Raw genomic sequence first — 23,828 nt, forward strand, 5'->3', positions numbered from 1 at the left:
AAAACTATCCACACAGATCAAAAGGCAGTTAACTTAACGCTGTTAACCTTGGGTTCTGTGCTGAACTGACCCAAGTGGTATTATTAGGTGGGATAAATGAACAGTCAATATAGGGTAGAACCTCATGTGGTTTTGACTGACTGGATTTAACATCCTGGATATGGTTGTCAGCGGTGATGTATGCATGGAGTTACAGAATGTACAAGTCAGGGTTAGGAGAACGGAAGAGCTTTTTGAGGTTTTTGTTACAGTAGCCTTTTTTGCAACGCAGTCACCTTATGAGAGCCAACCAGTCAGAGAATACAGATTTTTCCCTAGCAATCAGATGCTGTCAGAACAGTCTCTAGGCCTGCGTGAGTGAAGCCTTAGATGGTTTGACTGCTGTAGCTGGCTTTGAAAAGCTGACAACTGCAGGCTGTTGCATTTTCATTGGTTTCAGTCATCAGCCACCACGTTTCCCTTTGCATAAAGTACATTGTCTTGCCATCTAACAGGTATCAGAAGATAGCTACATCCTTTATCCTAGTATTATGGGCAGCACTGGTGAGTGACATAGAATGTATAGTGTGCAATATTGCATTGTCCTTGGCTCTTTAGGTTAATCTAGACTAATCATTTAAAGATAACTGGGGCTAAGATGATGCAACAATAAAACATTGTTCTTTTCTTCTTTATTTCACATATATTTATATTGTTATATAAATTTAACGCCATTCATTTCACTCCCCCCCTTTGTTGTTCCCTTACTGCCAAGTCTCATGTCCTTTCCCGGCTTCCGTAGGCATTCCTTCACTGTCAGTTAGTGTGCGGGTGACAGACAACAGCGGTGAGCCTCCAAATCTAAGCTCCAAGTGTAAACTATGGAAGAGATTAACAACATTGAAGTGGTTCCGTGCACAGAGTCTGACTATCTAAAGCCGTTCAGGGTGCACTATAGCCAGGTGAGTTATTATTGAGTAATAACGGCTAGTAGATGCTGTTGGATGATGTAGGCTAACCCAACCCCCCCCACCCCCATTCATTTTTTTTTAGCATAACATGAAGGCTAAGCCGACCTTAAACACAATCACTGACAGCAAAAATTGGCATTACATGCACCACGACGACCTAAAGAGGTCTGTATTTGGTCTGGTTTGAAACGCAGTTACCTCTGTGTTTTACGAGACAGCTAAGCTAACAGGGAGCTATGAGCTACCATGCTAACGGTAGCCTGCTGCTACTGCAGAGGGTTTTTTTCATGGTTTAACAGAGGCACATGCTTTATATTAGAGCGAGGAGATGTAGATGGCTCGAGTTGGTCTTTTTAACGTGAAAAGAGAGGGGTTTTTTTCGCGCTATTTGCACTGTAAAGACAGGCGAGACTTGTTGATCTCAGCTGTCAAAGTGACCCAGTCTGGTGGGTCTAGTAAGGTCGAAGGTTTTGAAAGTTCAGATGTGTAGAGAGCTAAGTTGCCCAGGCTTGTGTTTGAGCGACACTGAGTAGTTTTTCCTTTTCATATCCTTTCGGGATTTAAAGTGTTATGCGTGTGTTTGTGTTTTATTGACCTGCAAAAATGTGCAGATCATGGACAGAACATTGTGCAGAGAACATGCTCCTACCTCAGATCAGCATCACTCTTTTGCATTAAGTTTCAATTAAGAAAATATAACTATAAGTCTTTTTGTTAGTATCAACGTCATGCTCCTGTCTTAAATATAAACCATAGTAGATGTGCCTTTATATTCAAACGCTTTAGTTTAATAAGGCTTACCCAGTTATTTTGAGTACCTAAATTTGGTTTTTCAGTTATCAAGCAATTTGAGTCAGCATTATTAAGAGATGCAGAGAGGAAAGGTTGAGATTGTTTGGAGGTGTGCAGAGGAGGGATAGTGAGTATATATTGAACAAAGGATGTTGAATATAGAGCTACCAGGTAAGAGGAAAAGAGGAAGACTGTAATCAGTAAGATTGGACTGTTACTGACCATGCCCAATAAGTTTCCTTAGTGAGGATGAATAGAAAATAAGTCAGTATATTTTTTGCTAATGTGATTACTAATTCTGCTTGTAGGTATTTTTACGGACTCTCTTAGTGGCTCATCATCAATTTTAGGTGTGGAAAAAAATAAGCCTACTTAACTTTTTTAGAAGCACTGCAGTTGTTACTTTCACTGCACCTGAACACATGGGAAAAAACAGGAGAAAAAAAGTATTTGCAAAAGGAAAGCTACTCCTCTGAGTTTGATTGTTTTGAGAGATGTAGCGTACACTGATGAAATGAACTGATAAGCTTGTGAACTGGTTTTGATTCCCATCCCCAATAAAATTTGGTTTCTTTGTCAGTGCCATAATGATATTCACTGTTTCTTCCTATCAGTTACAAATTATTCATTCAGTCATTCATTTAGTCACGCTGTGACTCAGATCATAGTGCCACAGTTATCTCACATTTTTCTGAATATGAATGCAATGCAGTTCAGTGAGGTTGAAATAGCAAGTGCTAATCTCCAAGTCACCTAAAAGAGGGGAAAAATGTTTATGCTCATGTTGATGGGATTCATTTTTTCTAACTAGACTTTGTTATTCCTAGTTAGCATTCAGGTGTAAATATGACTTAATCGTTTCAAACACGTCCTTGCTTTTGCAGCACTTCTTGTGCAGAGTCAATTGTCTTGTAGGTCGATAATATTTATTATCCAAGGACATAGGTGTCTCAGGGGCTTGCGGGTGCAGTTTTAGTCACTATTCATCCATCCATGCCAGCATCTATCTATGATCTATCCACCTTTAGCTTCTTATCCAGGTGGTGGTAAAATAATTTAGGCAGTGCTGATTATCTCTGACCAAAATCTGATATTCATTTTCATCGTTTACCTCACTGCACTGCTTTATATATGCATCTTAAATATGAGAAGGTCTGGGCTTCCGAAAGTGTCCCCGCCAATGAACTTTGATTGACTTTTTTTAGGTTAGCCATTAATAATTTACTATAAAAATTGTCCTCCCACTAAAAGCAAAGTGTGATGACTGTGTCCCGATGGTCTCCTTGCAAAGTGAGAAGTGCTTCCTTACCCAAACACGGGCGGCAGTCCAGGATGAATTTATTTTTAGGTTTCAAAATATTTGTGCAGTTTCTCTGTTGCTGGGCTATGGATATGGTTGTGTAAAACCTGGATAGTGACTGTGGTGCTGAACTCATTCTTAAAACTTAGGAGCTGCTGCGTTACTTACACAGTAGATTATAAGAGCACGTTAATGACATCTGTTTCATGTAATTAGTACATGCCAAAAAAGACTCTTTTGTATATTTTGTTTTGGAAACAAATGAGAAAAAAGGGCTTTTAATTGGTACTTGCAGTGACAAATTGTGGTTTACATGTATGGAAGCTTCTTTTTTGTATTGTTGTTTTCAGTGTAATCCAAAAACTCAAGTACCATGGTACTCTTTTTGGGAGTTTGTCCCATTTGGGGTACACACCTGTGACAGCAGAGGGGGAAGGTTAAGCCTGTCAAGAGGATGGTGGAACGGCTAAAGACAGCAGATGGACAACAAAAGAGATGACGGGTGGACCCTCTGTGTTTCTCTCTCTGTCCTGCCTTCTCTTTCATTCTCATCATTTCTGCCTTGCACGTCAGGAGGGGCTGTTCAGAGACTCCCCACAAAGGCTTTTCAGTCATGCCGAGGGAGCATCTCTCCCACAATCCTTTTATGTTCATCTGTACATCTTCAGCTTTTGCTATTGGCCATTAACAGAAATCTACTCACACTCACAGCAACACACTCCAAAAGTACATAATGTCATGCATAAGAGACTCTCTGCATCATTAGTGTTTATTGGTGCTTTCTCCAAAGCAGGTGATTGTGCTCTGTTGACTCTGGGAAACCCCTCTTATGTTTGTCGCCTCGTGCTGACAGCGAATCACGAGTTGGTGCTTAGAGCGAGATAATTACCTTCTATTTATTCATTATAATGATTTGAATTATTCATCTAGAATTATGTACCTTGTGCGTCTTTCAGCCAGTGAATGAATATGAGATCTTTATGATCTTGAAGCGCACATTTTCTTACGTGAATGGTTATTTATCTGCTCGTGCTTGAATCACAGCAGTTAACTGATTGCCATAGTGATTATCTGCTTATAAATAAGGGCACAGTTCCAGGAGGATATAATTATTAAAATTATTTGTTCACAACACAATAACAACACGGGTTATCACAGTTTAAACAGTCTAGATTTAATGAATAACGGTTCCATCAATTGTAATTATTTCAAAATTTGATTTTACAGGTTTGCCATGAGATAAATGCGTTAAAGTATTTGATTTCTTCGATACTCTACGGAACTTTTCTTTCACTGAAAACACTATGTCCTTAACATAAGCACTATGTTATGTTAATTTAGACTCAATTTAGGCTAATGATGACAGAAGATAGAACGTTGGTGCACTATGGTCAGTTTAGTTGATCCAGAGAGAGCATCTAGTTTTTGTTCCCCTGTGAATAAGTTCCAGAAACTAACTAAAATCCACCAGAGTTGTCAAAAAAAAAAAATACATCAATACTGAAATATTAATCAGTACTAAAAATGTTACTATTGGATACTCAGTTGCAACAGTATTGATACCAACAGTGCTGTCTTGCCTCCTGCAGTTGGCATACAACTTCAAACAGTAGTGCTGGAGACAGATTGGCAGACAACCCTTCCTTCAGTAGCAGCTGAAGTAGTTGACATTCACAACACTTTATAAGGAATTTTGAGAGGTCAGTAAAGCTCCTGTTTCAAGAAGAATGACGTATTGTGCTTGCTTTATGGTACTACTTTTGTGTCTGGTGAGGCTTAGAGTTAGGAACACGGCGGTTGTGACTGCTTTAGCCTCTTGTCTGCTAATTCGTATCACTGACTTGGACTACTCAACCTTGTTCGTGGTGTTTGTACCTTTTGGAACATTTTTAATGGAAGTATCTAAATAAAATAATATGGCTCAGTGTGTGTATGGTACAGACCAGGCAGGAGGTTTGAAGTTCAGCTTGGTGATGGCACTGATGTATACTGGCCTTGATTTGAGGTTTATATACTCTCTGTGGATTTCACTGGAGGACACAGTCAGTTTGTACTTGGAAACTGCGTCCTTGAGAAGAAACTGCACATGCTGGTTTTTCCCCCCCCTGCACGTGTAGATGCTTTTTGTTACTTTTAAAACACGTTGACCGTTGTAATGATAGTCCTGCTGCCTTTGTCGAGACAGCAGGGTCAAACAGAGAGACTATAAATGAAACCAGGAAAAAAACTGGAGCGCGCATGATGAGACTCAAAGGGAGCTATTGTATTTGAGGATGGTAGTTAATTTTTTTTATTCTTGCTGCAGCTGTCTGCTTTATAGTCAGCATAGAAGGTGTGTGTGTGTGATGGTTATTAGACTTTAAGCACCTAAAAGATCAAGACCATACATCCCTCCCTACAACAGCCATTCACGTACGAGCCTGTCATTTCGGATGGCCAAAGCCAGAGGGACCACATTAATTTCAAGGTCCTGTGTAGCCTGCTTCTGCTTGCCTTGCTCTCTCTCTTTCTTTCTCTGCCTGTGTCTCTCTCTTTCCCCCCGTGGGCTAATCTCTCTGTCGTAATCTGTGTCGGCCATGATTCTCCATCTCCCCTGGGCCATTCAAGCTGTCCCCGCCTCCCCTCTCTCAGCAAGTGGCCTGAGTAATGAGGGGAACCCCGCCATCTGTGAGTGGTGACAGGAGACTAAAGAGGGAATGTGTGTGCGCTGACACATTCATGCGGTGCAGTTTTACCTTATGTAGTAGGTCACTGCTGGAAGATAAATGTGTTGTATCTACAGTGTTTTTAACAGTAATCATGGCCAATTAATGGTGATGTACTGTAAACAAACCCTATTCGAGGTGTTTGCTAGTCTCTTTGTGGTGCTGTCTGAAATTGCTGACAACATTAAGGTATTTCTTTCATCTTGAAATCCAGATGACTTTTGTTCTTTTTTGCTTTTTTAAATAGAAAGACCTTCTTGGATGTTATTTTTATCCTCACTGTTTCATAACCTTGAGTTTGTGTTGTTACCAGAAATGTCTGTATAGTAGTTGCTGCTTACTCTGAACTGATGGTGCACCTTTCCTGCACATTTCTTCTGCACTGAGCAAATTCAGAAGCCTTTAGATGCATTATTGACCACCTAAGCATTTTTGACTCCTTTTAGCATTTGTTCCAAGAGATCTGAAGGTTTTCTTCTGAAGGTTCAGTCTCTGTCTTAAAATCTTGCTCAGATTCTTCTTGTTTTGTGTTTCTGTACCGGGAGGTTGACCAGGTTGTTCTGGGGGTTCTCGAGATTATTCAGCTGCCTTCACACAGAGGCTCTGGTCCTGTGATAGATCTTGTTTTTGTACTTGGCTGTAGGGCCACTTTAACCATAACCTGCCGTAGCTGGAGGACTGGATTATAAAATGCCATTTTATCTCAAAGTATAGCTCTATTGTATATTTTAATGTGTCTGCTGTACAGCAATGCAATGTATAGCCTCAGTTTGACAAAGGCTCAGTTCTGAACAACATGGATGGGTTTAGGGGCCCTAGTGCATGCATTTGTAACCATTTACTTATGCAAATACCCTGCAATTTCCATGTAATACGTTCAGTGATGGCAAAAATACTCCGCCTCAGCAGAGCATTTTCCAGAGCCAAGCATTTTTATAAAGCAACAAGCTACGAGACGTGCATCCCTACCTCAGTCATGACAAAATGATTTATCACACACTCCATCACCATACCAGCTTTGCTTTCATAAGGAGAAGTGAAAGGGCTTGGTTTCATATGATGGCATGTAAAACACATATACCAATTTCTGACATGGAAGGATTTAGTGAGTAATTACACCCGCAGCATGTCTGCAGTGTTTTAATCACATAATATCAGGCCTTTAATAATGGCTGAACATGAGATTATGTATGACTCTCATTGTTCTATCTTTTTTTTCTTTTTTTAGTCACTGCAATTGGAGTAAAAATGTATTTTTATTTACAGCATTTCTGAGTGACTTCATTGCAGTGACTTTTTCACTCTTTCATGATCTTTTGACAGGAATTCCTCTCTTATTTGACACAGAAAATGCCTTCAGTTAATCACTGAGTGTTGCTATCTCAGCTTTAAAATAAAAGTATGCAGTAAAATTGCATATGTAAGTGGGCAGTCTTTTACTTGTGGAGCCAAATAAATGAACATAAATGTTTTATGCTTCCATTTCACACCAAATCAGGACAGTTAATGGTGCATGAACAGAATTATCCTGGCTTGGCTTCATGCTAAGGTCATGTGACTATGACCTCTTACATCATGCGCTGGATGCCGTGTTCTTGCAGTAGCTTGCATTTTGTTGATGTGCATTTTAGTTCCTTTGCTTAGACGCAGATTTACAGAGGGGATAGTAATGTAGTAACACAGCTATTGTACAGCGCAAATTATGATATTCACTTGTCTTCAAAATATTTATCAAGCAAAAGTAATCAACATAAGACAGAACTGTCTCCTAAAATGTGAGTTTTTTTTGGTCTTGTAAATATCATAGTTTTGAGTCGTATTGCTATTTTGTTTGTTTGTTTGTTTGTTTTTTGGTGAAATCCGTATACCTCTTTATGATTAATTATACCTGGTTAGTTCCAGCAGTCACTTGCCATTTGGTGAAGGAATATACATTTTATCTCAAGGGATTTGTAGTTCCCAGAGAGTCACTGACCAGTTTGTAGGATGGAGAGACTGGGATCTAAGGCATTGTTTTCATTCAGTCATCCATCTTTTTTCTTCCGCTTTATCCCATTTAGGGTCACAAGGAACACCCGGACAGGTCGCCATTTTATCACAGGGCTAACACAGACAGAGAACCACATGTGCTCACATTCATACCTATGGGCAATTTGGAATAACCAGTTAACCTAACCTCACTAACTGCATCTATTTGGAATATGGGAGGAAACCAGAGCACCCACAGAACATGAAAATTCTATACAGAAAGGCCCCAGCCATTTAGTTACTACGCTACAGATGAAACCCTGAATGAATGAATGAACTTTTAAAAAAAAAAGAAATGAGTAACTGATAATATGGGTGCTAAATAAAGCCTCTTCCTTCCTTCCAAGCTTGCCGTTCTCATTTCTTTCTTCTTCTTTTTTTTTTTGGGCTGATTTTGTTTGTGGAACATGCTTTGAAAGGAAATTAACTTCCACACAATCAAGTAGTTGTGATTAAACTTTTCCCTTTCAGATAGAAATCTTTAAATTCCATATTGCAGCTTTAACCACAAATCATGTTGCTACAACAGCAGTTATGTTGTCTGATTGAATCAGTGAAATTAGCCGTACCACCTCCCTTTTTCTTGGGTGGTACTGAAAACAGCTCACTAACACACCGTGTGTTGTAGCTGGGATAAGCCTGTTCTAGTAAAACTGTCATCCCTGCGTTTGAAAGAGCTCGTAGGTGGAGAGGAGGTGCAGCCTAAATTTGAATCAAGGCCATATTTCTTCAGGCATAGAAAATGTAGGCCAACTTTACCATATTTAAACAGCACTGGATGCAGAGATAGGAATATGCTAGGTTAATGTGGTTATTTCACACAGGGAGAGCTTGTTGATGGTACATGAACCAATTATTTAAATGACAAGTAAGAAGTCAACCTTTGGCAGCAATGATGGCCTCAGGTCTTCTTGGTAATGATCCTATAAGCTTGGCACACCTTTTCTTTGGAAGTTACTCCTGCTTTTTCAGCTGTTTTCGGAAAACAGACGAAAAAACGCTGTTTTCCATTACTCATGTAATTATAGCTTTGATGAATGTTGTTTTCATCTGCCCGACTTATTCTTCAGTGCCACTGTATTGGCTGAGTAAATGCTGGAAATAGACAAACATTTTGGTATTATTTCACCTTGAGTATTGTAGCATTAGGTCATGCTAGCTTTACACTGGCCTTGCTGTATGTAGAAAGCAGGTTGACCTTGAGCCTTATCCTGACATTTTGACCCATGTAGCTAAATGTAGCTTTAGGAATTCAGTTGATTGAAGCAATGACATGTATTGGCCAATACATGCTAAAAGAAGTGGATATGCCAGTTTTTATATTTTCAAAAAGCAGCAAAGCTTAGAGCATGTAGCTTTCCATTGAACAAATTTGGCTTTATACATTTCGGAACAAACTCCTAAAATCTTTTCCAGCCATTTTTAATGAAAATAATGTAAAAGAAAGGAAACCAAACTTTCAGGATGTTAGCTCATCATTTTACAGATGAGAGTCACATGCCAGACAATGCATGTGTCACAAGCTATAAATTGAAGCCCTGTGATTTCTGGAATATTTTTGTCTGTCTTTTGTGTGGGTAACACACCTCCTTTGCAGCTTGATCATAATTATACAGATGGAAATTTACTGAAAGAGTGAAGCTGCCTGTTATGCCAATGTGCTGATGTGTCCACAGGGCTTTCAAACACAACAACTTCTGTCACTTAAGGGTTTTATTGTTTAGTTATCGGGAATCTCTCTCTGCAATTGTGAGGCAATTGCAAGGCATAAAAAGAAAACACGTTTTTCGTGGTGCTTTTCTTTTGCTTTGCATCTGCAGATGTTTTTATTGGGTGCACTTTTTTCAATAAGACAACATTAATTGTGCAGCAAATATTCTTGTTAACCAAATGAGAGGGGATTTGATATCTTGTCATGCAAGTCATATGAAATAAAACGGGTTATAATACACTGATTGCAAACTGTAGGCACTCTTTATCTTTTTAAACACTTTGATTGATGCAGCTGGAACCCAGCAGTGTTTGAGAATTACTATGAGATCATACTTTTTTTTAATTTATGGTGTTTTATTGTCATCTTATTTCTACGCAGAATGGTACAAAGAAATCGTGGGACTTCATGCGGACCCATGACAGGTAAAAAACACTTTCAATTTACTTTTACTGCTCCTGTCCTTTACTTGCATGTATATTTACTCAATACATCTTATTGGCAAACTAAATGGCTAATAAATAATACCAGACTACACAGAAGAGGTAAGAAAACATTAATGTAGCCTGAAATGAGACCTTGACACACAGCATTGTTATTGTTGAGAAATTGTATAACATACATGTTTATGTCAGGAGAGGTTATTCAATCTCGAGAGCTTGTTTTAAACATAAAGCCGTGCTCAGAAGTTTTCTCATTATTGGCAGTTTTTTTCCATTTGTCGATAATGGCTCTCACTGTGGTTTGCCTGAGTCCCAAAGCCTTAAAAATAGCTTTGTAATCCTTTCCAGACTGATAGATGTCAATGACTTTGGTTCTTACTGGTTCTCAGGTTTCTTTAGATCATGACAAGATTTGTTGCTTTATAAGAATTCATAATTTCACAAGTCGGAGCAATAACATTTTTAACGTCACTGGGATAGACTCAGTTTTGGGATTCCATTTCCGAAGTTTAATGTTAGATTGCTTTATTCATTCCAAAACCTGTTTTGATGTGTGTTTAGCATCATTCCAGTTGTGTGCAAGTTTCAGTTGTCTAACTGTTGAGTAAAGCTTTAAGAATTTGGAGGTAGTTCTCGTTTTTGATTATTACATCCACTTATGCAGTGTATCAGTACTACAGGCAGTAAAACAACCTCAGAGCAAGATGCTACCACCACCATGCTTGGCAGTCGGTCCAGTGTACTTAAGTTTAAAAGCCTTTAGTCTTCCACACATACCTCTTGTCATTCTGGCTATGTAAAACGTCAGTTTCCAGACCATGGTAGGCTTAAGCCTTATTGGTTCCTAGATTGCTCCTGAACATCCAAACCAATTTCCTCTCATCTGACTTCTCTGGTATTTTTACACCACAATGATCTGGTTTCTCTTAAAAATGCATTGTATTTGGAGGATCGTCAACCTTAACACACCTTGTTTTGAAGAAAGCAGTGCCATGCAATTATACAGGGAAAGTGGCAATAAATGTCTGAACTTTAGTGGGGCTCTGTAAGAGAAATATCACACATTTGCGTCAAAGCCGTAATTCCAACTCGCAGTCTGCCATAATGCCCTGAGGTAAGTCTCGGGTTATTTCAGCCCCATTTTGTTCTCCTAATGACCCCAAAGAGAAGTTCTTCTGAAAAATAGTGCCACAGAGGGAAGAAGCAGTAAACCCAAACCTGCATTTCTCTACCCCATGTGGATATTGCGAAACGGGTTATTCCCCGTGGGGCATATATCAAATAGACCCTGGATTGTTTTGCATTTTTGTGCAAGTGTGCATAGCATTTTCTTCTCAGCAGGATGTTGTCTTTCAGAAGAACTAGTCAAAGATTTGAAAGACAGATTTTTTTTTATCAAAGGCAACATTAGACTAGAAGAGACTGTAGTCAGAATGCTATGAGATGCGTTATTGAATACATTTTTTTCAGCTTGTTTCTAAAATTCTTATGAAGATGAGTTTGTGGCGACGTGCACAGTTATTCATCTGCTTCATAAGCATGCACATTTACCAAGATTTGCGGTTATTTGATAAGTGGCCTCCTGGGGAAATTACAGTAGTTAATAGAAATTTCATTTACCAAGATTATTAAAAGGTCTTGACAGTACTGCATAAATAAATACAATTAAACTGTAAGGTTAACTGATAACCTGGGTTTTCATGATATTTCATGATGTTTCAGGGTGTATCTGGTTCACAGTCTTTGCTTTTAGCTTCTTCTGAAGGATCCCAAGGGTTTTCCCTCACTATGTGGATTATCCACCTATTCACATGTATTCCACATGTTATGGATTCATCTTCTTGTTGGACAGGCCTCACCTCTTAAGGCCTGTCAATATTTAAATATTGTGACAGTTGGTTGCTACTGGACATTCCAGGCTCTATTTGCCTTGTTAAGCCTTTAATGCATTTGCCACCCATGTGTTTTTCAATCGACTGCTGCATATCCTTTGCTCTCATTGGTAGTCACTTCGATTGCTCTAAGATGGGAAAAATTTACCTCTGTACCTGTCCATATCGTTTTGCCCGGGGGTTATTTCTCCCGTTGTCACTTGAAATTGCTCAATGTAATTGATATTCTATGGGCTCTGATTGCCACACAACTGCTAATAGCTCCGTGTGTGGATATTGCCTTAGATATAGTACTTAACTCTGCACAAGGGGAACAATTTACTCTCAGTGTAAATACGACAGTTGACTGTAAAATGTTCAGTGGCTTTTGACTTAGAGGTGCAGATCGTCAATGCAGGAGCCAAAGATTCTGGAAGTACATGCTTCATTAGCTGCCACTTATCTAGAGCAAGTGCTTACTTTGTTTGCACAAGCAGGGTTTGACCTGAAAACTACAAAAACACATGAAACTGAATTGCTCTTCCAAGGGACACATTCAGACACAACAGCACAAATTACTTTATAGGTGAGTCATGGATGACAACAAACTCTGCAACATTTTTAACACAATTAGTATCTGAAGAGTATATAGTTTTACCTCTTTAACTTATTTAAGAAACTGCTATTTCTATAGAGCTTGGAGAGCGTTAAAACTTTACAAAGCTAACTGAAGTTTGCATATTGCCTTCTGAGAAAAGCTACCTGACTGTAAAATCACACTTGACTGCGTGGAAATGGTTTTCCAAACAAGACAAACATAAAAACTACACTCTAAACTATAATTTAGATCATTCATACTTATGGGACATCAGCTTCATGTCCTTCTTTGCCTGTTTTTATATATGTGTATTAAGATGCTTGCTGATAAACCTTTGGAAATAGGAGGTTTCTCATTGCACAGGTGCCATTCTTATTGGTTTGTAGTCCTTATTTATAACAGAAAGCTTCACATAATGAATCTGAGAATAAAAGACGCCCAGAGGCAACAGAAAGGCAAAGATAAAAAATAAAATGATTACTGTGTTAAACCCTTGTTTGTTTGTTTGTTCTAATGCATTTTAGCTTGCTGTAAGTTTTATTAGTTCGTAATGTGGCTCTGTTTATATCAATAAAGAATTTGCATCTTATAATTCATTTAAAAAAACATTTAAAAAATGTAATATTACGACACTTGACTCATTTAAACCAAAGCTGGTAAATGAAAGAAGGGATGTGGTTATGTCCTTGGCTCCGATCTGACAGCAGAAGATGGATTGTGTAGCCTTTAACCCATTTTTTTTTTCTAGTGGGACTTGGGCCAAATAATAATATCCTTAAACCATAAGCTTTCTACCAGTAGTCACCTTAGTCCTGCGTCTCATACGTCTGCCTTAACCCAGATTTCCCGCTGTTCAGCCAGATGCCCCAGAGAGAAAGCTTAACCGTGCATGAAAAGTCCTGAGTGTCTGTTTAGCCTGCTTCTTGGTTTAACTGTTAGAGCTCCTTTTTTTCACCAGGAAGCAGTAGAAGAGCAGTAATGGTGTGTAACAGCACTATAAGACCATGACTTGCCACAAGGGACAGCTCCAATGCCTCAGGCCTGTGACCCACTTTTTGTCTACATCCTCCTCACTTGTGTCTTGTGAGGTGATATTGCCCTACAGCGCAGTCTTCTCGTGTATATCTGCAATCAGCTTCAGCAATATCAGTGTGAAAAAGAAGCTCTAGAAAGATGCAAGGGAGGAGGTGAAAATGGCTGTTCTGTGTTCTCAAGGTGAGAGCAAACAATGGAGTATGGCGAAAGGAGCTGAATAGATAAGTCGCAGAGTTTGCTCACTGGATCCAGATATGAATCAAAGGCTTTTTAATCAGTAATAGAAAGATGGTTGACCTTTTTCTGAAGCTGTTTTCAGGGCCATGAGATGGTATATTTTATGCAAATTTATAAGGATTTATAAGTTAACCCCACAGTTAATTCCAGCTTTGATTTTAACTTGTTATTGCTGGAAGTGCAAGTTCAATTCTGCAATTTTGAACACAAAAGTGTTTTGAAAAAGGACCCAACAAAGCAGCAAGCATGTTTGAATTTGTAAAAATGGCAGTTAATGGCTGTCATAGTTTACAGGCCTGCTTGCTGCTACATTTATTACCTGGTGTAGTCTCCTTTACCTTTTTTATTAACTTTAAGTATGCACAGTAGAGGTGTTTTTAATGACTTTTTAATCGGTGTGTGCTATGATCTGTGTTTGTACCAATAAAAGTGAGGTCTGTAGTTACTTTTCCTTTGATTTAATGCACACTGTAGGGACTAGACATTTGTTTTCACTGAAGGTTAAATGAGGTAGTGGATTCAATAAAATAAACTAAAAAGGGAATGATCCCGTTTTTAAGAAGGATTAACCAGTCAGCTGACATTACACATGTTTGAAAAGGCAAAACTGAAAATCTAAAACGCAAACAGACATTAACCAAGTATCAGCCCAGGAGCTGCAGCTAGGTGTTGTACCAGCAAACTCTTGGTTCCTTCTTTCCATGGGAAAGACAGGGCAGGGCTTCCTGCTGCCTCAGACGCATCCGCTTTCCCAACACAAACCCCAGGCCTCAAGTCGCCACAAACAGCAACAGTCAGACTCTCACACACATACACACAAACACACTCGAGCGGTGACCCACCTGTGCCTATAGAGCTCTTTGGGTGCCAGTGGCGAAGCATATCATGCTGACCTTCCTTCTATTTTATCTCCATATCCTGCTTGTTAAGAGTCATTGTGAATATCAGCAGTGAAGCAAGACTCTTATTTTAGAAAACTGTTCATTTTGGCAGACCATTTTATTTTTAGTGGCATGTTATTTTTAGGTCTTTGTAACAGGAAATGTCTAATACAAAGGTTAAGTCAGGGGTATGATCGTTCCGTTTGTTTGTAGGTTATGATTTTTGTTAAACACTGAGATGTGTGTCTCCCTGAATGACACAGAACTACATAACATTTTGTATATTTCAGTTTCTTTTCCCCAACTTTCTTTTTAATGTTAGTAAGGGTGGATTTTCTTAACATGGGCGTCTCAGGCAGATGGCTTTTTTTTTTTTTTTGCACAGAAGCCCCACACACCTGCTTTTCACATCTTCCATTTGTGAAGGGCAATGGCGTGTCCAGCGGGGTGGCCTGGGGGGGCACAGGCCACCCCCCAAACCAGACTGGCCACCCCAGGTGCCACCCCAAAGGCAAAACAATAAAATTCAATCAAATATCAAATGTCCGATTATGTTTTCACGGTGACGCTCAGATATCCGAGTGTAAGTGAATGCAGCATCGCTTCTGCGCTATGCGCATCACGTTAGCAAAGGTAGGAGAGCCAAGCGCGAAAGATGGCACTGCAGGAAACAATTTTTCGGTGAAAGAAAATGAGGACAGAATAAATGTCCCGGTAAGTAATATTAAGTTTGTTGAGTTTAGTAAACTTCGGTGAAATTAGAATACCAAGGAAAAAAATAACACTTAAAGAATTATTGCAGCTGTGGAATATTTCAGACAGTATGCTACTGAGGGCAGCTAACATAAGAGTTATGAGTTATAAGATATAATCTAAGTCGTAACATTGCTGTATGGAGCTGCAAATTTGGTTGCAGGTTAACATAGCTGGACTGGCCATCGGGCATACCGGGCATATCCCCAGTGACTTATTTTTTATTTTTTTTGTAATGGCATGAACAATGAGAGGTGGTGGATTGGCCAGATGCAGGTCGATGTGTAGAAATAACTCCGTTGTTTGGTGGTGGCTATGACGGGGCTTCCACAGAGGCAACAGGTGGATGAGGGAAGGGGAGGCAGGAGGAGAGACCCGAAGCAGCCGCCAGTCCGAGTGTCAGGTGAACTGAACTTCAGGTAAGAAGTTATGACCTGCAGTCTATCTGGGTCAGATATGAACTAAGTTTAGGTGGAGTTTATTTTCATGTTGCTGACTTTTTACTGTCAGTTGCAATAACTCGTACTGCGTTCTAGCCAGTTTGACGGAGTTTTTATACAGCTGGGTGGGTGCTATGATGTTACTGATAGTGAACTTTATTTTATTCATAAGGTTAGTTAGTAGAGTTGCCAACGGCTCCTTAAAAAAATGGGATGGTCCCTCATTCAGAGAAAATATTACGCGTTTCGTATTGAGCTGAGAAGAGACGCAGTTTGTCCCGGACTTTAGCTAGAATGGAAAAAAGACACAAAGCTGGATTTATTCTGTCTTTATGCTGCACAGCTGCCTCTTCTCTCATTCTCTCCCCCTCCCTCTCCTGTTGCTACTTCAATCATGAAACTGATCAATGATCAGCTGATCGGCTTTTCTCTCTTGTTTGTTTATCGCTCACTTTGCGCCAGAAAGAGGAAACCAGCAGATATTGCGCTAAACAACAGCAGCACGTTTAAGCTTGATCAGCTGTTGTTAGAATGTATTTAATATTAATTTCTAGTATCAGCTGATGTTTGCTGGAGCCACAGCTGTAAAGCTGCTGGTCATGATGTCTGTTTAGATATGTGGTGAGAGGGAAACATGAAGATGAAACCAGGAGATGTCCTTACTGAACCATCAGAGCTGAACAGGTGATGGAGAAACAGGTTTACCTTTTAGGTGACATGAATGAGTTGAAGTTATCAACTGTTTCTGAGAGATAAATAACACCAGGATCCTTTTTTATGTAGCTGACAGCTGGTAACTGTGCAGGGGCGGGTCTAGCAAAGTTTTGCCAGGGGGCCAGGTAGGGCATTAACAGGGAAAGGTGGGCACAAAGAAATACTTTTCTTTCTTATTCTCATTTAAAATACCTAGTTTTTATTAAATAATTATCTAAATCTTACAACCAAAGTTTTTATCTGACGTAAAATGTATAGAAATCATACATATACCAACAAGACTGTACATCACTGTCACAACAGCATTTGTTTTCATTCAAAGGCTTTATGGCTTTACTACCTGGTGGGTCGGTCTGTAGTCAAAATGCCCGATTTTCTGTCCCAGTCCAGCCCTGCAGGTTAATACTGGCAGTGTCACCATGCCAGCTGACTGTATTTCATCATCAGCCAGTGTTGTTCTTTATCAATATTACCAAAGTTTACGATAAGGCAGCATAGAAAGTATTTACTTGCTTTCAGGTTTTATTCAAATGTTAGTCTTTTCAGTTGTTTCTCCACTTTTTTCCTGTTTCAAAATCAAACACCAGTTTGTGAGAAGATTATCTTCTTTTTTTAACAGGCAGATAAAGTTTTGCATTGGCATTGGCTAATTTGTCAATTGTTTGTTACAAATGTTCGTATTTTAATTTTCAAAAATGTTTTTGCCCAAAACATATGTGCACTATATGTCAGTAAAAATACTATGCAAATATTGCTGTCCTTGAATGCTGAGTAAACACTGACAAAGCACTGATTGTATCTCTTGTACTTTATCAACGCAGTATCTAAAAACTTTGCACCGTAGTGGTTAAAATCTCATTCTAATAAGAGTTAAAAGTGCATTTGGTTATTAGGTTTATAGGATTATTGAATTATGGTTAAGGGTTGGTAGAAATTTTTTTTTAAACATTATCTGCCAATTAAATCTGCCACCCTTCTCCAAATCTGTGCCCCTACCTGGCCCCCCCAACAAAAATTTTCTAGACACGCCACTGGTGAAGGGTAACCAATTGGACGAAGGTTTATTTAAATGGAGAGTCTCTGAAACAACTCGTTTCAGACAGAGGATGAACTGAAGGACTAAGACCCAGTAGACGATTAACCAGGATTAATTATAAACTGCAGAATCAAGTAAAACTACTTTCAAGTGGATGAACATTGTAACGGAAACCAGACACAATGAAACACAGGTATGATTGTTTAGCCTCAGTCACACAGACATAGCGACGAGAAGCCCCCCCCTCACCAAGTAGCATCTTGCATTAAGTTTAAAGTCATGACATTGCTTGTGTCGTGCAACAGCTGTGATGTCACTATTTATGGTAGCTTTATACTGGTTTTTGAGAATGTGCCAGGTAAAGAAATTTGGTAGAGTAGTAGTTTTTACCAGGCGGTCTTTTGTTTTCAGGAAGTCTAAGTATTGGTTGTCAACTGGCAAAAACCAGCGTTTGGACCCGACGCTTGACCACCTTTATACATGAATCCAGGGTTCTTTGACTTGTGCATGTTTTAGACTGGTGATTCCATCACAAGGGATTTAAAAAATGGTTCACCACTGACTTATTGCTCTCTTGAACTTGACGTCACTGCACCAGTGATGTGTCATTTTGGCAGGTAGAAAACATGTCCTTTGAGAATAACATTTGTTTAACTCTGCCTTTCTCCCACACCCCAATGTCTGCAGTGTATCTGTGCTGATCTTCAACACCACCTCACACTGTTTTGTCCTCGTCAAACAGTTCCGTCCAGGTAAGTTTTCTTTTTCTGTGTTCACAAAGTGGCACACCAAAAACACTGCAGTACAGTTTATTCAATTTCATTATGTTCACCAATCTAGATTAAGTTTGGTATACATCCTATGGACATCCTGTGCATACTTTTTATTCAAATGAATGGAAGTAACAATACAGACTCATAAATAGACTGCAGGAGGTCCCATTACGATGCAACCTAGCCTCCTTTGTTAGTAGTCACCAGACTTTTCCACATTGGCGTTTATTAAATTCAAGGACACCTGGGCACTGATTTATTTGTTTTGTCCGTTTGTTTTGCCATTTTTTTTAAGTATTTATCTGCAGTGCAAAATGGGACTTTATTTTAAACCTTGAGCTCACGATAGAATTTATCAGACAATAAATGTTTAAAGATTGAAAAGTAGCCATTGCAGTTAAAATGAGCTTTTTTTACCCGAGTGTATTGGCATTTTCTTCCATTTCTCCCACCATCAGCTGTATACATGTGTGAATGGGAAAAAGCCAAGACGCAGCCACCAAAGTCTGCTGAAAAAACCGAGGAGGGTGCTGCAGAAGCCGCGACGGAGTCTCAGGAGGGCCAGTCAGCCTCAGAAGGGGAGAGCTCTTCTCAGTGGCTGCCTGCCTCTGCGGGGGTCACCTATGAGCTCTGCGCTGGCCTGGTGGACAAACCTAACCTCTCTCTGGAGGAGATTGCCCGCCAGGAGGTGCTGGAAGAATGTGGCTACGATGTGCCAGCTTCCAAGCTGAAGAAGATTACTTCTTACAGGTTAGTTTTTTGGGTTTATTGCGCATAATTCAAAAATAATTTACAGCTGATGGTTTGTGTTAGGAGCACTCGGTCAAGGTCAAGGTCTTTTGTCAAGTATCAACTCAAATCACAGGAAAGTCTCAGTGCAATGTTTTTCATTATCTTGTGTATCTTATCTACTTTAGTCACTCCCACTGGATTTCTTGTCCCTTAACAATTAATTTCCTATTGTCCTATTTTGTTATAATTTCCTTTAATTATACATTCTGAACTTCCTTGTGCAGCATTTACTAGGAAATAACCTACATTTGCAGTGTTTCAAACTTTTAAATGATATATACTGTAGATTATTGGAGCACACACACAAAAACTCCTGTCTGTTGGAAAGGCTTGGGAAAGCTTTATGGATGGATTTTAAAAGGTGCCAGACTGAAAGTGTTAGTCAAATCATGTGTGCAATTTTCCTGTGTGATGATCTGCCAGTGAATAGCAAAACCAGTGCTCCCCTTATCCTGAGCACTGGGAGTAAAGTGAGTTCTCAAAATTCACTTGGAAAATAAAGTAAGAAGACTTTTTTTTAAAGACTTAAATAACCAGGCAAATATTATAACTGTTTGCCATTTTACTCTTTCAGCTAATAGGTACAGCCATTGAAAATGAGCTTAGTCTATAAAAGCTGTCACTGTTGGATTGGTATATGATTGTTTATTAACCTCATCTAAATGAACATTTTTCCACTTATTTTTTCACTAGCTGCGTGAACATGATAGGTTAGATTATATCCCAGCTGATATGTAGACAGGGCTAATATATCAGCCAATATTAGCTGACATATCTGTATCTGCTTTAACGGACAATAAATAAAAATGTAAAAACATAAAGACGAGAAAGGAGGAACACCCTTCACAGCCATGCTAGTGGTGTTGATGTTACATAGATTATCCACCAGAGGGCACTCTACAACATTCCTGTTGGCAATACTTGTTTGGAAACGCAACAACTCTCTCATCCGAGAGTTGGGCAGAGCGTAAACGATTAGTCCATCACTAGTTATGACACTAAAACAAGATTATTTTTAAACTGCATTATCATAATATTTTAGACTCATAAATACACATAACCAATCCATTTATGCTTCATGTGTTAAGGCTATATCGTATTTTTTTTCAAATCACTAAATATCGGTATCGATATGGGTCTTAAAATCATATATCAGTCTGGCTTTAGGTCGGATCATTCTTTGCTCTATATATGAATGTTTCTTGCTGTGATTTGGTGCTCTTTCACTAGTTTAGTCTGTAAAAATGAAAAAAGTTCCTGACAATTACCCTTACAGTGGTTTAATAGTGCATTAACACTGTTTAGCAGTAGCTCAGAAGAGCACCTACTGATCAGAAGGTTGGTGGTTTGATCCCTGATTGCTCCAGTCTGCATGCCCAAATATCTTTGGGCAGGATACCAACCCCAAGTTGCTCTCCAATTGATTCACAATCCAGTGGATGCACAATCTGATGCTTCCATTGGATTGTGAATGTTAGAAAGGCATAGAAAAATTGCTCTTATGAATGGGTGAATGATGCATGTTGAATAAAGCGCTTTGAGTGGTCAAGTAGAGAGATTTATAAGAACATTACTTAACAGTCTTTGTGACAGTGCCGGGTTTTTTGTATGGTTTGTTTTTTTTGGGGGGGCGCGGGGGTTGGAGGAAGTTCTGAAATTATAAAGTAAAAGTGCACAATTTATATAAGTGACCTGGAAATAAGCATTAGGCAAGTCATCCATCTTTGTCCATGTATTATTAGCTGAGTAGAGCTTGAAGCGGCAGTGAAAAGACCCAGGAGACGAACAGTCCCACATTAGACAGCAGCAGCTGGACAGCTTTGAGTGATGACTCTCATAAGGACGCTTTTGATATAGCTTACACACCACCTCCAGCTCTGTTGGTGTTGTCTACGACCATTGTTGTGTGTAGGCTGCTTCCATTATACAGACGGGGATCACCTTAACCCTCATAACACCTATGAGGGTGTTTCTGACAGAAGTACTCAGTATACTGAAGCGCTCTGCTAATAGCAGGCAACCTGAGGGCACTGTCGCCTGCGGCAGAGATTTAATATTTTATTGAAATGCTAAAGAATTTATTGTTTTTACACCATATGGGGTTTTTTTTATTATAAAGAGTGAAAGACAGATTTACAGAATTCATATGTGACTTTGTTGAGTTCTTTGTTTTGGTCTCTAAGAGTGTTGTGTTGATACTGAAGCACCAGCACAAGACACTCAGCCCTGTTTAAAAATGAAAGAAGATGTCCTTTTAGATTTTTTATTTTTTGTCTCTCCTCCAGGTCGGGTGTCGGTGTAACCGGTGCCAAGCAGACCATGTTTTACGCTGAGGTGTCCGATGACAACTGCGTCAGCCCAGGTGGAGGTGAGCCAAAGGAGGGAGAGCTTATCGAGGTGGTCAAAGTCCCGCTGCACGAGGCCATGACGTTTGCCTACGACGAGCGTATACCCAAAACCATGGGCGTCATTTTTAGTTTCATCTGGTTCCATAATAACATGTCTCCTAAGTACAAGATCTCCACCAATGTGTAACTAGTATTAAAATAAGCCCTCTTTCTACAATTTATTCCAGATTAAATCAAACACTGGCCCAGCACACTCACTCCTCCCCTTAAGGCTCTTCATCCTGTATTGCCTTTTTGCTTATTGGTACATGATGAAGGGTGGGCCCCTTGTCTTGTTGCCAGCTGGTATCTTTAAGGTTTGTCCTATTAGCTTTTTTAAAAAGACAATTGTTTTATGTGGTCCTAGTGTTTTTCCTAAATACAAATATGCCATAGCTGGTTGTCACTGGCACTTTTTCTCTTCTTTTTATACGTAAATCATTCATTTACTGTGCCATTTGTTATCAGTGGCTGCATATCACAGATTTCATTTGCCTGCCCTTAATTAAAGGAATGCTCCACTGTTTTTTTTTATTTTATTTTAATGTAGATATTAAATATTATCTACATGTTAGTGTTTTTAAAATCAAAATTTGGTTGAGAAAAAGGCCTTTAAAGTTCTTTAAACTTTTTCTCCATTGCTAGTTGCTTTAGTAAAGAGAATTTAAAGCTCCAGTATATATGATTTTATAATACTGTAACAATATTGTATTTTCTATTATTATGTGGAAATGCCTCAAAACCAGATTGGAGGCCACTGAAAACCACTGTTCGACTAAATTAAACCCAGTTTCAAAATTATTTGTGGTCAATGCACTGTATTTCCGTTTTCACACATTTTCGCACATGATGAGAAGGCTTGCAAGTGAAAATATTCCTCTTTCTCACCTCTGCTACATTAAACACGGCTGTCAGTATTCATGATTAACCTCTAATGTGCCGCTGGTTACCTTCAGTTTGCCAGCATTTCCACTGAAATCTTGAAAGCATTTTTGCTTTCCTGAAAAAGTCTGACTGTGACAATGCAAAGCACATATACAGTAGCTACTTTTTGCACTGTTTATAATGTAAAGATAGATAGATGAGGTTACAAAAAAACAGTGGAGTATTCCTTTAATCCATGATCCAGTAATGCAAAAACTATACTAGTCAATCATGGGGCCTTGTAATGATTGGGGTATTCAGGGATGCCCCATTTAAGTTCTGAATCATAGCCTTCAAGCAATACTTACCTAAGTACTCCAGGCTGAACAATCGTAGTATCATTGAAATCAGCCCTTATCCTTTTCATCAAATTCTTCGTGAAGTCAAACCAGTTAACATTAGCAAACACTTACCTCTGCGCAGAGGGCCTCAGTTTAATTAACTCAATTGCGCTGAAGCACGATCGTGATTAAAAGCAGCCTATTTGTAGTTGGAGACACTTAAATCCACTTCTGGTGACATCTTCACACTGCCGTGTTACAGGCGTTTTCAAGCCTGTAGCACATCAGTGGAGTCTCAGACAAACAACAGTTTGTTTCGTTTTTTATTTTGTATGTTTGTTTTTTAGAGTTTTGGAGGAACTCAAATGTATACTGTTGCGGACATGATGTCTTAAGGCAGTAGCCTCTATTTTTCTGATTTTTAGATTGTTTATTTTTTGCACACAACATCAAAGTTACATTATGAACCCATAAATCACATCAATATTAATTAGAAAAATGTTCAGAAAATGTAACCCATGTGAAAGTCTGATTTTTATAATAATTCATTTGCAAAACTCACATGCTGAAAACCATTAATGCACAAACCTGCTCTGTCTCTTATTGTATGCTTCTGTACACTACATGCAATTCACACTAAGTACCTGCTGTAAACATAACATTTATTAAAAGTTGATTGGAGAATGCTTTTCAGTTGTCACTTATAGGCCTAGAGACTAGTCACCGAACTGTGTATTCCCTGACCAGTTGGTGAGTGATTCCTCGATGTTGTTGCCTTTTTTGTGATTGTTTTCATCGCTAGCAAATTGTTGCAGTCGCCCTTAGTTTTCATGGAAGACACGGAGATGAAAACACTAATTGACCACCAAGAATCTGAGAAAGAAAAAGTGGACTACATCCTGGACACTGGGAGTGGTCCCCTTCAAAGTAAAAGTTGTGCCTTACCGTTTACACCAACATCTTCCAAAAACCACAACTTTTACTCTGAAGACCAAGACTATCCATTTGTGTTTACATTGGACTCTTCACAGTTTCAGTACCACTTTTCGAACAGTTTTCAGGTGTTGGCAATATGTTACACACTGTATACCTCTCTGTAGCCGATTTCACCTCACAACTAGCAACAGCCTCTAGCAACCACTCGCCTACTGATTAAGAAATACCCATTTTTCCCTAG

The 23,828-nt window shown here is 39.1% G+C and overlaps 1 protein-coding gene across 1 annotated transcript; it reads left to right on the forward strand.

The window, feature by feature from the left end:
* The first annotated feature begins 775 nt into the window (after positions 1-775).
* Positions 776-23,633, forward strand: nudt14 (nudix (nucleoside diphosphate linked moiety X)-type motif 14). The gene is made up of 5 exons (XM_085432269.1): positions 776-941; positions 9,868-9,911; positions 18,182-18,246; positions 18,726-19,017; positions 21,345-23,633. The coding sequence occupies exons 1-5, from the start codon at positions 861-863 to the stop codon at positions 21,592-21,594; spliced, it is 732 nt and encodes a 243-aa protein (XP_085288395.1). The 5' UTR covers positions 776-860; the 3' UTR covers positions 21,595-23,633.
* The last annotated feature ends 195 nt before the right edge of the window (positions 23,634-23,828 follow it).

Source organism: Copadichromis virginalis, linkage group LG15 (genome assembly GCF_057382275.1).
Source record: "Copadichromis virginalis isolate Kocher_CV1m ecotype Utaka linkage group LG15, C_Virginalis_male_GT1.1, whole genome shotgun sequence".
Taxonomy (NCBI): Eukaryota; Metazoa; Chordata; class Actinopteri; order Cichliformes; family Cichlidae; genus Copadichromis; species Copadichromis virginalis.

What these genes read in the sequence shown, in the direction of transcription:
- nudt14 (XM_085432269.1), top strand. Translation starts at nt 861, where the DNA reads ATGGAAGAGATTAACAACATTGAAGTGGTTCCGTGCACAGAGTCTGAC. An exon ending in CGTCAAACAGTTCCGTCCAG is followed by an intron (nt 18,247 to 18,725) that starts GTAAGTTTTCTT and finishes TCCCACCATCAG; the next exon opens with CTGTATACATGTGTGAATGG. An exon ending in AAGAAGATTACTTCTTACAG is followed by an intron (nt 19,018 to 21,344) that starts GTTAGTTTTTTG and finishes TCTCTCCTCCAG; the next exon opens with GTCGGGTGTCGGTGTAACCG.